At 40.1% G+C, this 18,718-nt stretch overlaps 1 protein-coding gene across 1 annotated transcript; it reads left to right on the top strand.

The window, feature by feature from the left end:
• The first annotated feature begins 15,946 nt into the window (after positions 1-15,946).
• Positions 15,947-18,505, top strand: LOC104446963 (ankyrin repeat-containing protein ITN1-like). The gene is made up of 2 exons (XM_039313699.1): positions 15,947-16,642; positions 17,687-18,505. Exons 1-2 carry the CDS (start codon positions 16,076-16,078, stop codon positions 18,503-18,505), a joined length of 1,386 nt encoding a protein of 461 aa, XP_039169633.1. The 5' UTR covers positions 15,947-16,075.
• The last annotated feature ends 213 nt before the right edge of the window (positions 18,506-18,718 follow it).

Below are 18,718 nucleotides of genomic sequence, written 5' to 3'. Positions count from 1 at the left end.
CATAGAAAGAGATATTCAACACTCAAAAACATCTCAAACTAATCTAAGAAATGAATAGGGAAAGTCCCTTCTAATTTATCAATCAAAATATTTGAGAAATTTGAAGGCACATTTGCCAACCATGGAAAAACTTTTGGAGAGATCTCATGTCGCCTTCAAGGCGCATTCACTCTGCGCCATGTGGCGATCAATTTAAAGGTTGAAGTTTTGGTTAACTCAATCCTATAGTACTCTCTTACAAAAGCTACCACTAGCCTCCTATAACCCGGGACCACGTTGACCTCCCATAGCCAATCTAACACTGTTTGCCATTCAGGTGGAAGAGTGTTCATCAAAGCCCCGGCATAAAATAACCATTCCAGATGATTTACTGTATCATCTGATTGACCCTAACCACGTGTGATACTAAATTACCGTCATGCCACCGATAATCAACTAACTCTGTAATCAGCCTTTTAAGTCTTTCTTTTCCTTCGTTCGTTCTTGGGATTATAGGTATCCATGCATAACGCATCATAGTTCCTACAACAAATGCAGAACTAAAAATGGATAACTCTTAATCCACAATAAACAAAATGGAAAATACATAATTTTCCATGATTCATGCAACAAATACAGAATAAAAAATTGATTACCTCTAACCCACATACCCATAATTGAAAAAGAAACAAATTCCTTTCTTCTTTTTTTGGGTCAACGGTCAACGGTCAACGGTCGTCGATCGTCGGATCGGACGGACCGGTCAGGCCGGGTCGGACAAACCGACCGCATGTGCCGGGTGCGTGCGCGGGCTAACGTCACGCAGATGTCAGCCGGCACGTGCTGCGCGCGTGCCAAGCATCCGCGGGTCGGGTCGGGTCGCCGGTCAGGTCGACAGCCGGTGATCGCCCAGCCATTCGTCGTCGATGCTGACGTCATCCCAATGGTTACTGACCGTTGGGTGACGTCAGCACGCGTCGGTAGGCCGACCGGCGCGTGCCGGTTCGCCGCCGGCGTCACGCACGTGCTGGTTCACCGACTGGCGCGTGGCGCCCACGTGCAGCGGCTTCTGGCCGCGCGTGTGGGAGCATGCGGCATCGCCCGGCGGCGCACGACATGTCGTCGGACTCGTCTCGACGAGCCCTTTCACCCAATGCCTTCAGAAATCGATTTCGACTTACAGAAACTCGAAAAAACGAACGAACAGTGCTCGAGTGTCAGGATTTCTCGCCCCGATCCGTGTCAGCTGTATTTCTTTGCGAAAAATCAATTAAAAAAACATGAAAAGGGTCGGGAAAACATGAACTAGGGCTCTGATACCAATGTTGGGATTAACGAATCCCTAAAAACGAGATTCGACACTAAATCGAACCCCTAAAACAAATGCGGAAGATGAAGCCCGGGAAAATCATGTATCACCGATCCTAAAGCACGCCACGGTTCGAATGTACCTTGTTAACCACAGATTAAACACCAATGCTGAAGTGAGGAAGAGAATTTGGCCATGTTCGATCCGATGACGCTAATTTGCCTTGGAAGGGGAGAAGAAAGTGGCCTTGTGCTTACTGTTTCTTCTATTTGAGAGAGAGAGAACGTTGGAAAGAGAGGGAGACATACATACGTTAATTCCAAAAGGTGCGTTCTCCCTCTCTCTCATCCCTTTTATACGACTTTTCATCCACGGGCCCTATTCCTATGGGCCGGGCTTTTAGGCCCAACATGGGCGGACGGGCCAACTTAGGCCCATGCCCATCACATAAAACCATCACTAATGGAGCCATTCATAAAATGTAGTTTGTATATGGTTGCATGTGATTCTTTTCATGTAAAGCTCGGAAGGGTTTGAGCCTACTAGTGGGTGCTTCCCTTGATATTCTCCTCGCTTCAATTAACGGTAGTGGGCAGCTATTCTTCTTCACTTGAGCAATGTTGGAAGTTTACATCGATCAATCCTTACTCCATGACATTCTTTGTTTATATAGATTGTTAAAATTGGTTGCCTAAGTGCTTCAGATGATTCTCTTCTCATGACAGTCTTGCATTGGATGGGGAAATTGATGTATGAGAAATTTATAGACATTAACACTATGTGAAGTCCTTGAAATTATCTGTCCAATGAGTAAAGTCCTTGAAATTATTTTTCCAATAATGGTATCAGAAACATTGTTTAGCATTGCGTTTTAGAACGAGGCAGTCCATTACATGAAATAAACTTTCTTTGCTATTGAAATGATAGTGTGGTTTGACAAGTCTTGAGGGGTTGTTTACATGTCAGGACGAGGCAGTCCATTACATGAAATAAACTTTCTTTGCTGTTGAAATGATTGTGTGGATTGACAAGTCTTGAGGGTATGCTTGTTACTTCAAGTTGCTTAGACCCATATGCCTACGCCAGACGCTTTATGTATGATCCTATTTAGAAGATGTGGCACATATCAAATATCAAAAGGCCACCCATAAAACGAAAGGTTTTTTGTAAGTCAAACAAATAACTTGCTATTAATATTGTCGACTAACATTAATAAGTGATACCCAGTTAATATGATTTTCTGGAGATTTCTTTTCAATTGGTGAAAGTGCCTAAAACCTACCAAGCGTGTTATCCTTGAAAATAGGCTCAAGCTACTTCAGCTCTCACTATAGCCAACACTAATTTTCTTTGAGTCACAATGCTTTGCATGCGTGACAATGCGGTAGTAGTTTTGTTATTGACTAACCAAATGTATTGCAGCATGAGTTTGGGCCAGTTTGGTAATGTGATGAGAAATGCACGTTCCATAAGACTTGTGGGATTTTAAAGCGTTGCACATCAATATTCCTTGTCTACAATTAAGAAACCTTCATAGCAACCACTGTGGAGTACGACACGCACGATTGACAGAGGGAGTGGGGAGGGAGTGAGGGAGGGAGGTTTCTAGGTAGGCACATCATTTGTGCATATTTTTTGAGATATATTCAAGCCTCATCTTCTGTGCATTTTCAGTGGTGAAACTTTTAGAGAGACTGAAGATGGTGAAGGAGCTGACGTGAATTGGCATGTCAATATCTTGATGACGTAGTTATGTTTTCTGTTGTATATTACCTGACTTCCCCTTATTCTCTGTAGTAATTAAATCTCTCAGTCTCACTATTTCCCATTTCATATCACTGTTGTAGACTGGTTAAGCAATTTAATTCTGCTTTCAAAGATATGGGATGCTCTGCATGCAGCAGCGTAAGCAGATCTTGTTGGGTTTTCATGAATCATGTATAAGAAAAATTAACAAAATTAACGCAACAGAAACAAAGATATATTTTATACATGATTCTTTTAAGGCATTGTTCGTGCGTTTTAATCGAAAATCTGAATATAAAAAGGGCGTTAAACGAATTACCTCTCGAAGCACGCTTGAAACAAGTCGGTTCGGATGTTCTACAATTCGAGTCCCACAAGTGTCGGACCTCTAGTTCAGACACACCAACAATGAACATCGAACGAAAGAGAGAACTTTCGGATATTCACCACAATGATCGTGTTAGCAATCTTGTGGAAATAATCTATTGTATTCTTGATGTATAATAATCACGGCCCGAACGAGAGAATTGTTTTTCTTCCTCGTGTCTCGAAGACACAAGAACACACACAATTTTTGCTCTTTGTTTTCAGCAAAGCATCACTCGTATGTCTCTAAAAACACAAGACGCACGCCCACAGAAAATCTCTCTACGTTGCAACCTTTTTGCAGCCTTTCTTTTTAAAATTTATACACGAATCAGCAACAGTTGCCGATCGTGGGATCAGCAACCGTTGTTGATCCTCATTCTCATGCACGATCGAGCACGATCGTGCATGAGTGGAACGGTCAGCAATCGCTAACCATTTATGCACGATTTCGTGCGTGCATGTGCACATATTCGTGTGAAGTGGTCAACAAAAATTGTAGACCATTTCCACTTTAATTATTCAATTAATTAATTAATAATTAATCTGTCACGCCTCGATCCTCGGACACACACACACATCCTTCTCATTTGTTCGATTTTATAATGCGATATCCCAGGACTATGTATTGCCAACCCTTTTTTTTTATGAAGCACATGCGGAAGCAGTTATAATCCCCAGACAATAAATACAATGTGATAGAAAAGTAATGCCATAATTTTCATATTGAAACTTATAACCAAACTTTTATACAAAACACAAACCATTCATTTCCATCATTGGAATTCCTTTTCCATTCACACACCATTCTCCCATTTCTCTCCTTCCTCTCGGCTGCACACCACCAACCTTTCAAGTCATTCAAGTTAGTTCTTGAGGTTTGCCAAGGTAAGTAAGATCCCTATGTCTCCTCTAAGGCGGTAGTTTCCATTGTCAAGTCTAGTTAGGTGCTCATCTATCAAAGCCGTGGATATGATGTTTAGTTTCCATTGTCAAGTCTAGTTAGGTGCTCATCTGTCAAAGCCGTGGATATGATGTTGGATCTTTTGTATGGTTTTACTTATGTTTTTGCTTGAACATGTGCTTGAGTCGTGTATGTTCGGAATGAAAGCAAGGTTCATTCGAGTTGAGTTTATCGCAAGGCAAGGTCGCCTCAAGCCATAAAGCCTTGGTTTCAACATAACTAGGATGCCGGGTCCAAGTCTCACTTGGTGTGGGAATCACCCGAGGCTGCAAGGTCCTAAGTCGACATTGAGGCGTGTCGATCTTATGCCTTGATCGGTAAGGGGATCGTCCAAATCCAGGAGATCTGGGTAAGGCACCAAGCATGTCGATTTCTATAGTCCAAATGGATGCAAGGACTTTGTGCTAAATGAAAGCACGAGTCGAGGGTTATTCTTGATGCATGTGCATTCACATCGGGTTGGAGCCGAGGTTGTCAAGCTTGGGATCTCAGTAAAGTGAGGTATACCCAAGCCTCGAGGTCTTGGATCAGTATTGAGGCGTACCATTTCCGAGCCTTGTCCGATGTAGGGATCGACGTTAAGTGGTTGATTTGAGTTACGGACCAAAGTCGCTCCCAAAACACTTGTTAGCAAAGTATGAGAATTCATGACACACACGAACGAATGAGCACGCCTTCGGGCCATACATGTGTCGACTAAGAGATAAAATAAGAACCCGCTTGTATGATGCATTTATGCATGCACTTAAAGAGGAAAATATGCCAGTCATCACACAGCATTGGTGGCAATGCCTCGATTAAGCTATGATGCCTGGGTTTTGGACCCAGAAGCCTTGAGAAGCTAGCCCCGAGAAGCATCATTCGAGCTAAGTGGCCTTGGTTGAGTTAGGAAGCCTAGCAAGAAGCTGGAAGCCCCAGTTGAGTCAGGAGGGTCTGGTCGAGCTAGGACAACACCAAATGAATTTGCATAAATGCCGGTATTTGCGTAAGTATGATATGTTGGTATATTTATTGATAAGCCAAAGGTAAGTATGCATTGAAGCATGTTGCAATGGACATTTGCATCTAGTCAAGGGTTGCAACAAGTTTGCTATTGATCTACCATTGACGCTGTCTGCAAGTGTTGTACTTGTTAAGCTTCGATGATGAGATGCTTTCCTAGTAGAGAACTAGGAATTTTACTTATTGAGTTTCCCCAAAACTCATCCCTCATCTTTCAGTCTAGTAGGCATGGAAGTCTCATGTCAATATTGAGAGCTGCAGTCACACTAGAAGAGATAAGACTTCCTTGGCCTATGTGGAAAACGTGTACTGTGATGTAAAAAAAAAAAAAAAAAAAAGAGGGCCTGTAAAGAAATGGGCTTTTAAAAGTACTAATATAATATAAGTCAGTGTGTTCAGTGTGATGTATGTCCTAGTCTTCCAGCTGTTGTTTGTCCGGAGAGTTATTTGTTCACGTTTCCGCATGTGCATGATAATAAGATTAAAAAAAATCGGCACAACGATGAGTCTGGGATATCACGAAATAACCCTTGTCACTCGTGACCCTGGAGATGGAGTTAGGGTCATAACATGTTGAGCATTAAAAAAAAAAAAAGTAAAGTAATAAATTAAAATAATAAATATTAATTTTTTAAAAAATTATCTACATCGATCTACCGACTAAGCCATGTTGGACGACAACATTCACGTCGGATTTTCCGCCGAGACAAATCGGAATTAGCACTCAAGTGATCAATTTTTCAAATTTGTGACACTCAAATGAGCGATTTTTTTTTTTGGCACTTAATTGAGCACCGTACGAAAATTTTAGCATTCTTAGTGTTCTTATCCCCAAACTATTGCTTATCTAGATTTGAAGGAACATACAACTAGAGATGGTATAAGAGATTCCACAAGGAATGACCCAAGCTATTTTATCTAGATTTGAAGGAACATACAACCAAAGATGGTATAAGGGATTCCACAAGGAATGAGTTTCCCTTTTGTAGGCATCAAATAATAGGCACAGACATCACAAAGTTCAAAAACACTACTAGCAAAGTTAATCATGAAAAGCATATAACAGGGGCTTGTTTAGTTCAAGTTTGACCTCAATTAGTGCATTCCAGTGTTACTTCTTTGCAGACTATACTCTTCCTGACTAATAAAGGAGTTAACCCAAACATTATGAACTCCAAAAGTGTCATAGCACTTGCCTTATTAACACAAGGCGAAAGCGTGGAAAGAGCCTCCGAGATTGTGGATTATGTTCCTCAAACTCTAGAGAATCACAACCCATCCAAATGAATATTCTATGCGGATAACACGGTCACCGCCTCTCATCACCTGTAGGCAAAGAAAAAAAAAAGGAAAAGAAAGCAAAAATGGCAAAACAATATGAATAAGACGCTAATAATGATGGCAATATTATTAGCGACCGTGGCATTCAAGCAGTTATGACCCCACCTGGTGGTATTTGGCAATATCATTTCGATGGCAATGAAAAGCATCCGCACATATTGCGGGCGACTCTCTAATGGCTCAAAGATACCCGGATGAGTACTCCATGTTCATAGCTTGTAACATGATTAGCTTTGTCGAATCGCTTAGCATCATTATGCTTCTCATAAGTGGTCTTCCTTTAACGCAGCGTCGGATCTTCATGGGATTACAATGTTGACCATGTGGGTTGCGATAACCTTCACAGCGGCGACTTCTGCAATCTCCATATTAGTATTCACACGGAACAACAAAAGGAATACTGCATATCAAATAGTTGGGATTGTAGTGTTGGTGTGAGCTATATTGATGGCTCTTCTTTTCAAGTGCCACCTTGTATGCTTGATCTTGAAATTGTTATGCAAAGTCCTGAAAGTGATACTCAAAGTCCTGAAGTTCATCTGCAATGCCTTGAAGAAACAGAAGCGAGAGGATGTTATAGTTTAGTGGTTGTATATCACTACAATGTGTTTATCCCAAAAGAAGTGCACTAAGCCATGAGACCATGAAAGATTAGATTATATATAGTACGTGCCATTCAGTGTGCTGACCATACAAAGTATCGACAATATATTAGAGAATGCATGTATGTGTGTATGTGCTTGTGAAGATAATGAATGTTTAGAGTGTGTTTAATGTAAGTAAAAGATGGGGTTTACAAGTATAATGGATGGATGTTTTACTTGATTTGACTTGTGGCGGTTACAACTAAGGAAACCCCCGGCAGTAGAATGTACCGAATTAGTGCATGTAGAGTGTGACATTTGGATGTAAAGTCAAAATGAAAAAAAAATCTTGGCCATTGGGATCGATTTTGTGTAACCGGGCTGGTCAAAGCGGCAAGTTATTGACGTTGTAGAATTGTAAGTTTTATCATTAGTTGGGGGAAATTATGACAATCAAGGATTATTACTTATGGACATGCTCCGTTGATTATGGGCTTGAAAGAAATGTTGTGATCGTTTAAGTAAGTTACTAAGAATAGACATTGTTTGCATTTGGTCTATGTAAGTTGACATGTCGTGTTTAGGAAATTGAGGAAGGCACCTAGGGACCAATTGTTGGCAACACTGTTTGCATTTGGTCTATGTAAGCCAAGTTCACGCATTTGTATATGTCCATATTTGTAAGGAAAGGTAAGGACCGGTGTTGATATATCCCTGATTATTCGGTGAAATTATTGCAGAGATTATGGTCTTTGATCTTAGCCAGTCATGTCTTAAATTGTGTGAAAAAGCCTGGCCGTCGTTTAAGGGAAGAACATAGTTGCAATGAAGCATTGTGACAACAGCGAATTTCAAAGGACGTCAAGTCACAAGGGGACATGTTGAGACTCACCACCTCTCCCTCTTCCATTTTCCAAATCTCTCTCTATGGTTCTCTGATCACGAAAATTTTTCATGAATTGGACATCAAAATCCCAAGAAAGTTGAGCAAATTTCAATTACCTTCGTTGGAGATAGATGAGCAAATGATACGGAAGATGAGTTTCAGGCACACCACTGAAAGTTGGAAAAATAAAAATGATAGACTTATGAAAGTAGATGTCAATAAAATTGTGTAAGACCCAGTTGATCATCCCATCAAGAGAAGAAGGATTGCTAAACAGAGACGAACCTCTCAAGTCTTTCTATAAAGGCTTAATGCAGTGGCTAGAGTCAGAAGAAGACATGGTTTATTTGGATGATATCAATGATGCATATCAACTTAACTCTAAAGATGATGTTGAAGAAGCAATTGAAGCAAAAGGAGAAATAGGGATAGGAATAGCAATTGATTAGACAGAGGAAGTCATTACTATAGAACAACAACAAAAGGATGTTGAGGATTGACTCCAACCAACTGATGATCAAGTTAGCATGATAAATGTTGATGTCACGCCCCGAACCTCGAGTGTGCATACATCCCTCGATGATTGATGAAATTGCAATGTTCCAGGATGCGTCGCCGACTCATTCATTTTATTGCACATGTAGAAGCGAATAAAAAAAATCTCCTGACAGTAAACAGCATGGGATAGAAAAGCAGGATAACAAATTCACAACCAAAACACACTCTTATAAACAAACTAGGTTATTTACAAAACTAGTCTGTCTACCAAAAAGGTTGGCCCTCAAAAAGGAAATTGCCCCATGACCCACTAGCCGAATATGTTCATCAATCCTTTGGACTCCATAGGCTCCGGGGGCGCCGGGTCCACCACAGCACCATCAAAAGGGTCAGCTGTACCCTCACTAAAAGCGGCATCGACTACCACAACAGGGATCTCAAAACCCTAAAGGGGACCAACTCTATATTCATTGAGCTTGCGGCAAAACGACGCTTGAAATCGATGAGGTACCCTCTGAGGTAGGCTCTCATTGACCTAGACGGTGGTCACTACGAGCTCATAGACCTAGTGGCCTCCGGGACTAGGGAAGTCAGTAATCAGCTTAGTAACCCTCCGAGGCTAACTATAATGTACCGGAGGGGCCGCCATCTAAGGACCTGAAAAGATTGAGCCCACGATGGGGTGAGACAACGTCTCAGCAAGTCCACCCCTTAAACTTCAATTAGGAAGAAAATACGCCTAGGGGTGTCCTAATCACACAACCACACAATCACAGAGACTCACCTTATCTCAAATCCTCCCTACAGGTCAGCACAATTCAAATACACAATCATATACAGTAATCAAGCTCAATAATTGGAACACCACCACTTTCATCTCAGTAAATACAAGGGTCCTGATTGTAAGGCCAAATTGTTATGACGCGTTTCATACTGTATTATACAATTTTGTCCCATAATCAGGCGCATCAATTTCACCCAACATGCATTCCAATTTTTAATCATGGCCCAACGAGACCTACTCGACGTTCAGCAGTCTTCTGGCGTAACCAGGCATCGTCTCACCCCACTGAGCACGACAACGTCTACATGAGACGGTATTCAACAAAGGAGCATCGGTCTAGAATCTACTGCTACCGGCATCCGTTGACGAGGGACGTCCCATATAGGGGCACGTCCACCCGACTCACTTCATGGACGGGTTCTCTTAACCAACACACGATCATTCAATCTAGACCAAGGGCACCGTGCATTCCACTCAAATTCCTTGATTAAAATAGTGAACTTGGCCTTTTTTTCTTCATATTAAAAATACACGGTAAAATAATCGTGTGTGGGTACACGGTCAATTTAAACCATAAAAATTGATACCCTTCCTTTTAGAATCCCACTAATTGATATAGTCTTTAAAACCATTTTCCGTGTGAAAACCCGACACTTGAGATTTTCTAATTAAATATCTTACAATTTTGGAATAAATAACCAAAATTCAAATCGCCACTCAATTTGCACAAATTAACACTCAATTGCATAAACTAAGTACACCACTTTGCATTAGCACGAAATTCCAGTGTCGACTATCCCGGTATAATTTTTGGAAAATAATAAATAATTAAATAAATTACAAAAATAATTCAATAATGCAATTTAAATACAATAAATACCAACTTAGGCTGGAAATGCTAATCTAACCACCTAAATAGGCCTAGAAAATTTATAAACCTATCTAGATAAATAGTACAATATATCCGGCCCTTAATTAGTCTATTCTAACCACCCAACATGCATAATTAAACCATTAAATTACTAATATAAACTAACTAACCAAATAATCCCTAATTAGCCTAAACTAATTATCCATTAAGCATCATTAACTCCATAAGCAGAGTTTAGCAAGTAAACTCATCGGTTTAGCGGGCCGGTGAGTCCACGGCAATGGCGACGCGGAGGTGAGTAACACTCGAGCCTGCAGCAACACCAATAGAGGTCCCGACGAGCCTTAAAATGGGCCTAGAAGTCCTCGGCTGGGTTGAGCTTTGGCCTTTGGTCGCGGCTGAAGGAGGCGGCTTGGCTTGGCTATGGTGGCTTAAAAACAAACCAAGCGGGTAGTAATGGCTACAGCAGGGGACGGCGGAGGCAGATGGCAGCTAGACAGTGATGGATGGCAGCTAGGCGAGCTCGAGTCGACGGCCTAGGAGCGGACGATGGCAATGGACCGTGTGATGATCGCGAACGGGTGGACGGGCAGTGCGCAACTTGCGGGCAACAGTGATGGCACCTGCACGATAGCAGGGGGCGATTGACGGGCAAGGGCTACTTGGCTCGGTTTCTCTGGATTTATTTGAGCTTTCAAAACACTCAACAATGGAGAAAGGAGGGAAGTAGAGGAAGAAGAAGGTAGCAGCTGCCAATGGGGACCCAATATACCCCAAAAGTCTTCACAAACTATCCATTTCATCATCACTTGTCTCCACCAGCCATCAGCCTTATCCCTTGCCTCTTTTCCTTCACAATACTTCCCTAATAAGCCATTGAAGAGGTCCAAAATGTTGTTCCCCCCTGGCCTACGAATTTTGGACCATTTCCCTCGAAATTCACTTCAATTCTTCTCCAATTGAGCTCAAATTGGAGTCCAAAAATTCAGCCAATGTGCTATCATCCATCTCATGATTTTTCCTCATCAATTGAACCAACTTGACGGCCGAAATTACGACAAAAAACAGTCCTTCGAATTTTCCGGTCCAAAATATCCTTACTTTGAATTTTCACTGAAATCTCGGATTTGCAAAAAAAAATCTTCGAAGGATGAGTCAACATTCCTAAAATGAATTGTGACATGACAAAACTTTCAATTTCTGAAATTGGGTTTAAATTTGCAGTTAATTTCAACTGGGCGCGATTTTAGCGTGACCAAGCCTTTCGAGTAGCTTTTAAGAATTTTTAGTTTAATTGACCCGTGGTCAATTATTTTTTAGCCACATTGTGCATCTTCGACTCATTGGCAACTCTAAATTTTCGTGAAAATCTCGAGGTTTCAAATGTGGGCACAAGATACAGAAATGATAGAAAAATCAGTTTAGTGTCGTTCGACGAGAATTTTGCAATTAGGTGGAATCACCCACACTTCAATCACATACCTCAGTTGAACCAACCTATCTCCAATCTCTGATGGATTTTGATAGTGCCATCTTGACCTTTGCCAATTAGTATAGTCAAGCAGTCGATTTTTGGTCAAATTTTCAAGTCTAATGTGTTAAAATACTTTAACGGCTTCACTAAATAGATTAGTTATCTTGTGAGTGATCAGCTCAGAGAAAAATGCTATGGGCGCATCAATGAAAAGCCTGACTCATTCAATTGAAAACAAAATTGGAAAATTAGGATGTCACTGTTGATCTCACTCAAGACTTAGAGAGTGTTGACTATGTTGCTGAGCATCAGGAGTCTGCTAGAGACTTAGACATCACTGAGCATCAGGCACCTACTTAGGACCAAATCATTGTTGGAGAGTAGGGTTTAGTCTCAATTATAGGTGTTGCTGAAGCTGAATCCTCTCAAATTATAACATCAATCCAAGGGGAGCTTGATCATGCCGAATATCTTATTGAGCCTCTACCTAAAAACATTCCCACAGACTCCACGAATGTTGCTAAGAAAGGAGTTGTTGACAATGCCAATGCTGTCCAAGAAGGTCGAGAATTACCTAATGCAATGATTGAGGCTCTTCTTGATCTTCAGATTCTCAAGAAATCTGTGTAGACACCAATTTGGCTCTAAAACCTAATGTTGATGATGCTCCTGTTGTTGAATTACCTTTCATCCCCACTGGAACTCCTAGCCTTACTTAGTGAGCAAATTGCTAATTTGACTTGGTTGTTCAGGATAAAGGGAAATGAGTTGCAAGTGTTGAGAGGGAGTCTAAAACTGCTAGACAAAGGCAAGATAACATCAATATGGTGATGAAACTTGCATTATAAACTGACCCTTCAAGAATTCTTGCTAGATAGCACTAAAGACAAGCTATTTCTGCGAACTCAACTCAGAATGATAGAGCATAAGGACAGGATGGAGAACGAGCTGAAGAATTTAACTATCTTTCTCAGAACTCAGGTTGAAGCGTTGGACAACATAATGACAATAATCGAGCATATTCTGGATAATATGCAGTACTATGTTCTTGTTTAACTGCCTTAAAACACAGATTTTCATCTCCTACTTCAGCTCCATCTCCAACTCCCATTCTAGACCTTGACCCAAACCAACCATCCTCCTCCAAATAATTTTCTATGTTTGCATTATTTCTCGAAGTTTTGATTGTTTTGTCATTTGATTTGTAATGTTTGTAGATCTTTTTTGTTGGACTAACCTTCATATTTTGGTTTGTCTATTATATTATGCTATATCTAGTATCTTTTTTATTTTTGACAAAAAGGTGAAGAAGGACCAACAGATCTGAAGATACAAACTTTATTGCACTAATGCTACTTACAAAGGTTTTTCAAAGACTCTGAACATCGCAAAAGTTAAGGGGACTAGTTATAAATTGTTCTTATCCCTTATCTTTTATTTTCAAAGCTTTAGCTTTAAGAATCTTGCCAAATTTTCATTTAAATATTCTTATGATTTAACTACGCATCATTTTCATATCTGACTTTAATCAAGAGCAATTTAAATATCAAATTTTTATCTCTTTAAGAAGTTTTGCTTGAATAAATTTTCTCATTATCAAAAAGGGGAGATTGTTGAGAAAACATTCCCTAAGCTGTTTTGATGACTGACAAAACTTAGCGAAGTTGATTCTATTATAAACTATTTTCAAGTGGAAAGTTCAATTAGACATGATCAGACGATGTCGATCAGAATCATAGCCATGATTTATTCTTCATTCCTTACATATTATGTCAAACAGCTGGGAAGGAGTCATATACACTCATGCAACAGCTAGTCATATACACTCATGCAACAGCTAGTGGTGACTGGTTAAATTCTTTGCCATATTTATAAAGAGTTTCAAAAGAAAAATCTTCCTAATATTAATGGAGATTCAACCTTCCTGGAATTTCTCACTAAAGACAAAACATTATTTCCATTCATAAACACCCAATTTTTGGAAATTCGAACTGTTATATGGGCAATAGAACATATGGGAAGCTCCACTCTCTGCGATCCTAAAGCAATTAGATCTTCTCAACCAGATCCAGGACCAATGGGTAGATTGGCTGGATAATCCTCCTAGAGATATATCCAATGGTCAACTTGGACTAGAAGGAGTATAAGAGGAGGTTTCAAAGTTGAAGGAAATAGAATTTGCATTCGTGAGAATTTCGAAGCTTTTAATTTCAAAGTTTGAAGAGTGTTTTGTAATATTATACATTTGTCTCTGTGAGAATCATTGTGTAACCAATTAGAGGTCAAGAGTGTATGAGGAGTGATACACACGAGCTTGAGCCTAGATAGCTCAGGTCTTGTAACATTCGATTACTTCTTATTAGTGGATTCCCGCCAATTGGCTGTAGTGCGAGAGAATGGACGCAAACTTGCAAAAGCTGAACCACTAAAATGTTTGTGTGCAGTTCTCTATCTCTTATTCCTTTTATTTATTGCGATAGAATTATATACCGGCAAGATTTGACCACTTTACCAGAAGTTGTCTTGTTGCAATATTTGTTTAAATTCTTTCACTCCCACATAGTTATCTATTCATCCCCCTCTAGGTGATAGTTTTAGCTATAACACCATCCATGAAGAGGCCAATGCAGCTGGGCACCTGCTTAAAGTCTCGAGATTAGAAGGGGAAAATAAAACTTAATGCTTTCAGATGTGTGCTCTGAAGGGCTAATACGCTGCTGTGAACATAGTGACATAAGAGAAGTCCTCACCGTAGCCATCGAAATGATGGACAGGATCAAAATCCACAGCATGGGGTCGCCCAACCAAACATGCCTTAATACGTCCCCAGCAATGGGCGCGGCGGCTCTCCATCCTCCTAATGTACATTGCTCGCCACCTCTGTTGTTAAAAGTTTGAATGTCAAAATAAAAAGATCACGTGCCGATGAAATTTCTATATAGGTCATGAGAGGAAGAATCGGGACTTTCTCAAAAGTTCTTCGCAATATTTTCTGAATGCAGGGGAGCAAGTGATCCGGGTATGTAACATGCTTAATTTGTCACATGACTTGGTTTTCTTGCTCTTACTTTCCGGGACAGATCTTAGTAGGGCAAATTGATTCAGACTACTTTGGCTTTCCCTTTTCCAATTTACGATCATTTCTTTTTGCTGATCAAACCTCTAAGTATATGATTCTTTGGGTAGACCCACGACATGCATAAAAACACACCGCTGTTCAAACAAAAATGGGCAATCTAATGGAAAGCAAGACTGCTGTTTTCTCATTGTGCTTAACTTTTTTGCTAGCTTGAAATCATTTGCGACTATTTCGGTGGAAAGACTTAATGCACTAATGACGCTATCACTCGTTTCAAGCATCGCCCTAACAGAATTGCTGATTTGCGGAAGCGTGATGTTGATACTACTTGATAGTTTGCAATTTGAATGTACAAGTGTATATGTATGTGCGAGATATTTGGCAGAGAAGGACAAGGAATAAGGAGATAGCCGTTTGTTGAATGATATGGGAGGAGGAAATATTATTTTATTATTCTATAGAAATGATTTTACAAAAGACGTTGGCGGAGTACATTAAGAGATAAAAGCTTTATAAGCTCTCCTCCCCACTTATCTCCACGATCAATCCAAGCTCTATCTAAAGAGCCCATCCACTGCCTCAGAAGATTTTCACCACAATTGCCAGCTCTAACTAAGCTAGAACCACAAACTTTACCTTCCTCCCAAGATTAGATTTCTCGTACGATACATATAGTGTTCTCTAGTATTCACAGATATTTCTGCATGCTAGACTATTCACAAATTCCAACAATCCAGAAAGTTGAATAATCTTGCTAAAGAATTAGGTAATGTGCAGGCTCAAATAAGACTATAACAGGATCACGTCTGAGGATTGTGCCAAAAAAGTCTGGTCGTGGGTTGAGGGAAGAACATCGTTGCAATTAAGCAATGCGAGAGAAGCGACAATCAAGGGAATCGTCAGTGCAATTTACAGCGAGGACTTTCGAACAAATTATAATTCGTTTACACACAAGCAAAGACAAAGAAGAGACTGCGGTCTTTTTTTAATGTACATGACCGGTCTGCGCTGCCAAGAATGACTAGGTCTATAGAGCTGCCAGCGACATCTACCAAGCGTTTGTATTCCGAAACATCCGAGGCGTTTCATCTAAATGAGAAAACCATTCCTATGGTGGCTTGGCGTCAGTATATAGTCAAGCCCCCAAATGGAGTAGTTAATATTCCCAAAGTCCCATTTTAGAGAGCCCAACATGGAGTCTGAAATTTACGAAGCCGCTGTGAAAGGAAATGTGCATTCTTTGCGTCAGTTGCTTGGAAAAGATAAGCTACTTCTTGATCGAATCATGATCGGGAATCACACTGAGACTCCTCTGCACATCGCAGCCATGCTTGGACACCTGGAATTCGTGGAAGAGGTCCTAGCTCGGAAGGCTGAGCTAGCGAGAGAGCAAGATTCTCAGAGATCTACGCCTCTTCATCTTGCAGCAGCAAAAGGGTACCTTAACATAGTGACAAACTTGTTAAGAGTCAACCCTGAAATATGTTTCGTCCGTGACAAATACGAAAGAAACCCTCTTCATGTCGCAGCCATGAAAGGTCATGTGGATGTGTTGGAATTCTTGGTTAGAGCAAGACCCAATGCAGCCCATAGTGTCATCGAACATGGCCAGACAATCTTGCATTTATGCGTGAAGCATAACAGATTTGAAGCTTTGAAGCTTTTGATGGATATCTTGGGCGATGATCAGTTCATCAACTTGAGGGATGAATATGGCAACACAATTTTGCATTTGGCTGCTTCAGATAGACAAACTAAGGTATGTTCACCCAACCAACCAAGTCTCTGTACTAGTCAAATTCAAGGAGCTTATCAACCAAAAAATGAGGTTTTAGGATGTAATGACATCTTTGCACTAATAATTTGTTTGACATGATCCTTAAACAATTCATAAATGTTCGATTTAGTCTCCAAATTTCAATTTATTTGATATAGTCTCTCAACTTTTCATAACAAAGTCAAATAAGTCATTCGATACAATTTACAAATTTTCACAATGGCATAATTGCTTAGATTTTAGAATATCTTTTCATTTCAATCAAAGTTCCCAAATCGATAAAAAAAAAATAATATTTTGTCTTTTTATTATCTCTTTACTTTGTCAAATATTACTATTGTTCCATTTTAGTGTATTTTAACTTATAATCTCTATAATAGTAAAAAGGTTAGAGTTATATTGGATACATAATCCTTTCAACTTTAAAATGAGTATTTTCCTAATAATATTCAACAATGATAATCATATATATATATAGAATTTTCGTAGTTATATTACTCTAAATCTCGTTCCTAATTTTTTTATAGATTAAAAATTCAATTTTTCCTTTTTTAATAAATAAGGAAACTAAAATAGCAGGAATATCAACCCAATACAACATTAAATAAGATTCCACTTTTGCCACATGGGGTCAAAGTAAATGGACTATTTGTGTTATTTTCCTTTCTAGGATATCTAAGTGTCCTAGAAATTTTTTTAAAGCCAAATGGCCTCCATTTATAAATCATTGAAGGTTATGATATTTGGAAGAAAAAAATAATTAGCACCGATAATTAATGACAACTTTACACTTCACACTATTTTCATGCTAATTTTATCTAGATCAGAAGGAACAAAAAACTAGAGATATCAGGATAGATTCAATAGGGTATGGGTTTCCCTTGTGAAGGCATCAGATAATATTCACAAACACTACAAGACTGAAAAAACAGTTGTTTCAAGGTTCATTTTGAAATAGATATAACATGGGCTTGTCTAGTTCAAATCTGACTCCAATTGGTACATTATGTTGTTACTCCTTTGCAGACTATAGTCTTCCTGCTTCAGAAAGGAGTAAATCCGAACATTACTAACTCTAGAGGTTTCACAGCACTCGGCCTATTAGCACAAGGCGAAAGCACGGGAAGAACCTCGGAGATTAAGAATTCTCTTCCTCGAACTTTAGAGAATCATGAGCCATCCAAACAATTAGTCCATGAAAATAACACGGTCACCACCTTGCATTCACCTATAGGAGAAGAGGACAAAAGGGAACAAGAGGACAAAAGGGAACAAAAGGACAAAAGGGAACAAAAGAGAAAGTGGCAAACCAGTATGCATAAGACGCTAATGGTGGTAGCGACATTGCTAGCAACCATGGCATTCCAAACCAGTATTACCCCGCCTGGTGGCCTTTGGCAAGAAGATTCCAAAGGCGAGAAGGGTGTTAAGGCACATACTGCGGGTGAGTCCATAATGGCAGATAGGCACCCATCTCGTTACAGGTCTTTTGTAATATGTAACACTGTGAGCTTCATCGCATCGCTTAGCATCATTATGCTTCTCGTAAGTGGTCTTCCTCTAAGGCAGCGTCGTATCACCACGTGGATTGCAATGCTGACTACGTGGATTGCGATAACCTTCATGGCGGCGACTTATGCCATCTCTTTTTCTGTCTTCACACCGCCGAAAGAACTGGAAACTTTCGTTGACGCAATTGGATGGGCAGTGCTGGCATGGCTCGGATTGATGGCTCTTATTTTCCTATGGCACGTTGTTCGCTTAATCGGGAAATTAGTACGCCAAGTCCTAAAATTTGTACGCAAAGCCTCAACAGAACACAACCAAGAGGGTCTTACGGTTTAGTGGTTGTATATCGCTGCAAATTTGTTTGTTCTAGAAGATGCACCCTGAGCCCCAACGCTATGCAAGAGGAGATGTTATACGGTGCATGTGTTGTTCGGTGCACTGATTGGACAACTTAGCTATGATGCATTCTAGTATGGTATGTGCTTGTGAAAACATTAAGCGTGTTGAATCTATTTAAAATACGGTGTTTAGATGTATAATGGATTGTTT

Source organism: Eucalyptus grandis, chromosome 5, assembly GCF_016545825.1.
Source record: "Eucalyptus grandis isolate ANBG69807.140 chromosome 5, ASM1654582v1, whole genome shotgun sequence".
Lineage (NCBI taxonomy): Eukaryota > Viridiplantae > Streptophyta > Magnoliopsida > Myrtales > Myrtaceae > Eucalyptus > Eucalyptus grandis.
This window is presented reverse-complemented; position numbering and strand designations above follow the sequence as displayed.

Excerpts from the sequence above, each read along its gene's own strand:
- LOC104446963 (XM_039313699.1), top strand. The coding sequence starts at position 16,076 with ATGGAGTCTGAAATTTACGAAGCCGCTGTGAAAGGAAATGTGCATTCT. Across the intron at positions 16,643-17,686 it reads CTTCAGATAGACAAACTAAG|ACTATAGTCTTCCTGCTTCA; the intron begins GTATGTTCACCC and ends ACTCCTTTGCAG.